General features: G+C 40.7%; 1 protein-coding gene across 1 annotated transcript; it reads right to left on the bottom strand.

The window, feature by feature from the left end:
- GIMAP2 (GTPase, IMAP family member 2) lies at nucleotides 1–6,152 on the bottom strand. Its single transcript, XM_019424748.2, has 3 exons — nucleotides 5,987–6,152; nucleotides 4,604–4,639; nucleotides 1–3,766 (listed from the first exon to the last, which is right to left on the bottom strand). The coding sequence occupies exons 2-3, from the start codon at nucleotides 4,629–4,631 to the stop codon at nucleotides 2,787–2,789; spliced, it is 1,008 nt and encodes a 335-aa protein (XP_019280293.1). The 5' UTR covers nucleotides 4,632–4,639; nucleotides 5,987–6,152; the 3' UTR covers nucleotides 1–2,786.
- Nucleotides 6,153–6,353: the final 201 nt, after the last annotated feature.

Below are 6,353 nucleotides of genomic sequence, written 5' to 3'. Positions count from 1 at the left end.
TAAAAAGTAAATACAGGTTTAATCTGAAAAAAATGTCTTTAACTGCAGCGATTCTTTCCTGTGTAAGTACATTCAATTATTGTCACCTTTGCATTCAGGTTAATGCTGTAGATGAGGCAAAGCCAAAGGTTCTACTCCTGAGAAGCACTAGGGAGATGAGAGTCCCACGTGAAATACCCTGAGAGGGGCACCTGAGGGGTTCAGTCAAGTAAGTGTCCATCTTCAGCTCAGGTGATGATCGCACAGTTCATGAGTATGAGCCCTGCATGGGCTCTGTGCTGAGGGCTTGGAGCCTGGAGCTTGCTTCAGATTCTGTGTCTCCCTCTCTCCCTGCCCCTCCCCAACTCATGCTCTGTCTCTGTCTCTCTCTCTCTCTCTCTCAAAACTAAAATAAACATTAAAAAATATTGAAATACCTTGAGAGCAGTGATGCCCATTTGTCCCCCATGGCAGAATGCAGGTAGAAAGTCCTTGATAGATATTACACATGGTGGTTCATACAATAGGAGAATGACATGTGCGACACATTCACTTCTCTCCAGCTTTAAGAGTTTATATCTATGTATCCATTCATTAACATTCATTGATTGTTTTACTTCAGGGTAGATTTTATACCATAATACTACAATGAGAATCTAAGAGCACCTGGCTGGCTCAGTCAGTTGAGTGACTGACTTTTGATTTCAGCTCAGGTCATGATCACACCATTGGTGGGCTGGAGACCCACATCGGGCTCTACACTGACAGCTTGGAGCCTGCTTGGGATTCTCTCCCTCCCTCTCTTTCTGCCCCTCCCCTGCTTGTGCTCACTCTCCTTTCCTCTGTTTCAAAGTAAATAAATAAACAAAACAACAACAAAAGAGTACGCTGAGAATTTAGAGGTAAGTAAAACAAAGTCCCTTTGGAGACTGGCTTCACTCACTCAGCATAAAAACTTTGAGAATCATCCATGTGGTGTGTGTCCATAGCTTGTCCTCTTTCATTGCTGACTAGGATTCCATCTTATGGATGCACCACAGTTTATCACTTCTTTTTTATTTAGTCTTATGCCCATAATTGACTGCTCTTATCTCATTGCATTGGCTAAAACGTCTATCATGATGTTGAATAGTAAAGGATGGACATGGCTTGCTTTGTTCCTAAATATATCTTCAGTGATTCCCAGTTAAGTAAGGGAGATACTGGATTACAGTAGTTTGTATTTGTATACACAAATTTGTATTTGTGTGTGTATAAATATTTTAAACAAGTATTCTCCACTTTTTATAAAAGTTTTTAAAATTTATTTTGAGAAAGAGAGAGAGAGAGGGAGAGCGAGCATGTGTGAGCAGGGGAGTGGCAGAGAGAGGAAGAGAGAATCCCAAGCAGGCTCCACACTGTCCCAAAGAGTCAGATGCGCTGCTCAATCCCAAGAACTGTGAGATCATGACCTGAGCCGAAATTGAGTCAGACGTTTAGACCAACTGACCCACCCAGGTGCCCCTGTCTACTCTTTTCTTGAGTGAATAGCTATTATATTATTTATCATGAATAGCTGTTAAATTTTGTCAAAGGCTTTCACAAATCATCTATGGAAATAACCTTATGATTATTTTTCCTTAAGTCTATTGATAAGGTGAATGACATTAATAGATTTTCCAATAACAAATCAATTTTTCATTTATGTTTAAGAATGTGGTGGAGTCTATTTGCTAGTATTTTATTTGGTATTTTTGTTTTGATACTCATGACAGATATTGGTTTATAGTATCATCTTTTTGTATGGTCTTTATCAAGCTTAGGTATCAATGCTATACTTCTTTTGAAAAAGCAGTTAGGGAAATTTCCCTTCATTTCCAATGTTCTGCAACAATTTAAAGAGCACTGGGACTATCTGAATGTTGAAGGTTCAGAAGAACTCCCATGCAAAACCATCTGGCCTTGGTACTTACTTTGTGGTATGGTCCCTGAATGGCTTTCTCAATCTCGTCCATGTAAATTGGTCTATTTCACCTTCATCTGTCTAGTGGAAATGGTTTTGCTAATCTGTATTTCCCCAGGAAAGTTATCCCCTTCATCCAGATCTTGACATTTATTTGCAAAGAAGTCTTAAATTTTAAAAATTTCTTCTGATTTAGTTGTCACTACCTCTTATCATATTGAAAATTTTATTTGTGTCCCTTTCCCCTTTTCTTATCCAAAAAGATAATGAGTAGTTTAATTTTTTTCAACAAACCAGAGTTTTAATTTATTAATTAGGCCCTGTATGTTTTATTCACCACCACATTAATTTTTGTTTTTATCTTTATTATTTCCATACTTTCTTTTAGTTTACTTCATTTTCATGGGTATTGTTTGGTGTGAGAATTGAATTTATTAATTTTCATTCTTTTATTCTTATTGGAGAAGTTTTGGGTGTGCTTCATTTTCCTTCCCTCATTTCTTTGTTTTTTGAAAATGTTTATTTATTTATTTTAAAGTGTACTTATTCATATTGAGAAAGTAGAGAGAGTATGAGTGGGAGAGGGGCAGAGAGAGAGTGAGACTCAGAATCTGAACAGGCTCCAGGCTCTGATCTGTCAGCACAGAGCCCAACGTGGGGCTTGAATCTATGAAGTGTGAGATCATGACCTGAGCTGAAGTCAGACACTTAATCCACTGAGCCACCCAGGTACCCCAAGCAATGTCAAGATTTAAACACTTTACAGAATCTCAAACATTTACTGATGTCAGGCACTGCATTTTACAGGGGAAGCACTTGGATTCACCCCATATATGGCAGTGAGTAAATAATTGCTGACCTGTAACTATACACTACGAGTTATGCATTCCAGCCCAGTGATCTTTCTCAAAATTGTCATCAATATTCCAGCTATAATGAACAGCAATCTACAGAACAAACTGCACATTCTAACGAGAAAGCAGTAAAACAAGTTGCACACTCTGTACAATGGACACAATAACAGAACAGGGAATTTGGCGAACAAATGAATACAAAATAAAATAAAGACGAATGTTTTGATTAGGCCTTGTTTTAGGCCATTTGCTTCAGCTGAGTAACGTCTCTGAATTTGCACGTACTTCACAAAATCTCTTTTGAAATCCTTGAACCTTTCCTCTGACCACACAGGTCCACATTCTGACGCTGTTACTAGGCTGTAGAGCCCATTGGTGTAGGGGTCACCCCTTTTCTCCAACACCAGGTCCTCAATCACATCCATTAGCTCCCTCACTTGGCCATCCCGCTCACTCCCTGTAGCACAGTTGTTAAAGGCACACACTCTGCCCCCACATGCTGCCACCACCTTGCACAGGGCTTTATTATCTGTGTCGCGGATGTAATCTGTCACGGATTCTCCCTCCAGGTCTTCCTTGTGGGTGAAGAGGACAATTGTGTGTCTCATGGCATCTTCTCCAAAGATCTCCTTCACCCTCTGCACAGCCTGCTGGTCCTGGTCAGTGAATCGGCCCAGCTGGGCCACCAGGAGCAGCACATGGGGTCCTGGTGCAGAGAGTAAGTAGCATCTCCACACCTCTTTGTACAAGGAATCAGAGTGGTCCTTCCCAGAAAACATATCCGGTGTGTCAATAATGACCATCTCCCTCCCTCCCCAGCTTCCCTGATGTTTACTGCAAGTCTTAGTGATGGACTGGGCACTCAGCCGCGATTCAAATGCTTGCATCCTGAGGATGCTGTTCCCTGTAGCACTTTTGCCGGTTCCTGTTTTGCCCACCAGCATGATTCTCAGCTCTGATCCTCTGGCACGTTGGCTCTTCATACATGGTTCTGTAGAGCAAGTTTACAGTGTCATGAATATACTGCTTATGCCAATGGAATATTTTTAACAATGGGAGATATTCCCACCTTATGGGCAAAGAGAATCTTCCAATACATTGTATTGATAAAACAGAAGCTAACTCCATTATCAAATAAAACAAACAATGATTTTTAAAACATCTCAGTTTCTTTAGGAATGCCACGTTGGATCTTAGAAAAACATACTCAGGGGACGAGACAGATTTAGAAACATATGGGGCGCCTGGGTGGCTCAGCTGGTTAAGTGTCCGACTTCAGCTCAAGTCGTGATCTTGCAGTCTGTGAGTTCAAGCCCGGCATCGGACTTTGTGCTGACAACTCAGAGCCTGGAGCCTGCTTCGGATTCTGTGTCTCCTTCAGTCTTTGCCCCCGCCCACTGCACCCCTGCTCACGCTCTGTCTTTCTCTCAAAAATGAATAAATGTTAAAAAAAAGAAAAGAAACATATCTTGTCATGCAAGGCTTGCCCAAATCACCTAGTTCTGGCTGTCTAAAGTACACACTTTCTGAAGATCAGAGATGTGTAGTCAAGACTGTGAGTTCCATCTCACAGTCAGTTAAGTAACTTGACTCCGTTCCAAGGTCAGAGATGGTTCCTCTGACTTCTCTGGACTGGGGTGTGTTCTTGACCACTAGTGAAATGGCTGGACCAGGGAAATACTGGAATGAGCAGCATAAAATTTTTCTCTCTAATGAAGAAGCATCTGATAGCTTATGCTTTGCTTAGAGAGGGTAGAATGATTTTTATATAAAATAGGCAGAAAATATGGTAAAATAATCACACACACACAAGAATTCACATTCTTACCAGAATGACTGCATTCCTGTTGATCCATTGCTGTTCCTGAGGGACAGAGAGGCCAGAGACCAATAATATATATATTATATATATAAATATTATTATAAATATATATTATATATGTTTATAAATATTATATATACAATGTATATGTGTATAATATATGTTATATTATACATTTATATTTATACATTTATATACTTACATTTATATTTACGTTTTTAGTTTATTAGTTCTGCATCATGAAAGACTCTTGTATTCCAAGAGCACTGTCATACCCATGGCTCGTTTGTTTACTCATAGTTGATGGGGGAGATAATTAATCTGTCTTACAGAGAAATAGAGTCCCTTGCCCAAAGTCACCCAGTGAGTTGAAAAGTGGGTTTAGTTTGTAAGACCTACCTGCTCCTGGTCTCCACATCTACCTCTTCTCTACTTCCTCCATCCTCCCAAGACCTCCTGCCCCTCCTGCTCTCTTTGGCCTCACCCTTTCCCTCTCTCATCTTCCTCTCTAAATCTGCCTTCCCCAGATGTGAGGTTCAGTCTTTTCTTTCCTTCTCTCCTTTCCCCACCTTGCTCCCTTCTTCCCTACCTCTCCTCTCTCTCCAACCCCACCACTCTGCCTTGCAGTCCTTGCAAGAGACTCCATGAATCAAGTATACTATCTTTGAATCCAGAAATACATTTCATTCAATCCATCAATTACTTGCATTTTCTTCTTTCCTCAACAGCATGAAGAAGCCCTGGGGTCTATCCCTTTTCCTATACATTGCTTTGTTTCATCAGATAGTTTTTCTCTTTTGCTTAAAGAGCTCTTTTTCTCACAGCATATACCAAAGTGACAAGGCACAGAAAACTCATGAGCACATGGGAATGTCCAAATTCTTTTCACTGACTTTATGTTAAGGAAGCTCTGTTTGCCAGTAACATGTAAACTAAACTATACGATGTTTACAGTTCCTGTAAACTGACCAAACTTCAGGCAAAGCAGTCACTCTAAATTGTTTCCCTTAAAATCAGGAAAATTGTTCTTAAAAATTTTTTTTTTCAAGCATAGCCTGGGAAGTAGAAATCAACACTGAGGAGCTTTTCGTGAATGTGAGCTTATCTGATTTACTGTAAAAAAAAAAAAAAAACCACAACCAAACAACAAACAACAAAAACAAAAAAACAAAAACCCAGATGACTCCTTGTTAAAACCTGTGACTTGCCAGCTCAGCTCAAAGAGAAAGAAAATAAAACAAAAGCGCAGTCTATCTTCTTCCTCTTCTCAATCTCCACAGAGACTCCCTGCTGCAAAAGAGCCCCACCATGCGCCTGTGTCTGACATTCTCATTTATGCCGAATGCACACAATAAACAGTTAAAATAGGAAATTTTAATCAGTAGTTACTTGCTATCAGGTGGACCGTGTTTTCTTGCCAGTAGTGGAACACCAGTGTTCGAATGATTTCAGCTGGACAGAAAAGAAAGGCAGGACTGCCTGCGGCAGATTTGATCCCTTCTCTGCAGGGCTGTGTCCTCACTGTTTCAAGTTTGCCCAAGTGCAAAGCCCCGCCCCTTGCGGAAGTTAAGCCTCTTTCTCACTGGTGGCAGCGACTGTTCTAAAGGCAAGTGTGGACTGGGGAGGACAAGAGCATGGAAGGGGCACCTCTAATGGGGTGCTGTGCAGAGACGGAAGTTTGCAGGAAGAGGAACCTGAGAGAAGCCCACTTCCTGAGTCAGACTGGAAGTTAGCAGTCATTAACTCTTAGAGCATT

Source organism: Panthera pardus, unplaced genomic scaffold, assembly GCF_024362965.1.
Source record: "Panthera pardus isolate Hobbes unplaced genomic scaffold, ASM2436296v1 HiC_scaffold_9, whole genome shotgun sequence".
Classification (NCBI taxonomy): Eukaryota; Metazoa; Chordata; class Mammalia; order Carnivora; family Felidae; genus Panthera; species Panthera pardus.
Note: the sequence above shows the minus strand (reverse complement) of the source record. Positions and strands in the feature narration are given on the sequence as shown.

Bases quoted from the DNA above. Each gene is read 5' to 3' on its own strand.
- GIMAP2 (XM_019424748.2), bottom strand. From the start codon at position 4,631: ATGGATCAACAGGAATGCAGTCATTCTG. The intron at 3,767-4,603 runs GTAAGAATGTGA...CTTGCTCTACAG, and splicing joins ACAGGAATGCAGTCATTCTG to AACCATGTATGAAGAGCCAA.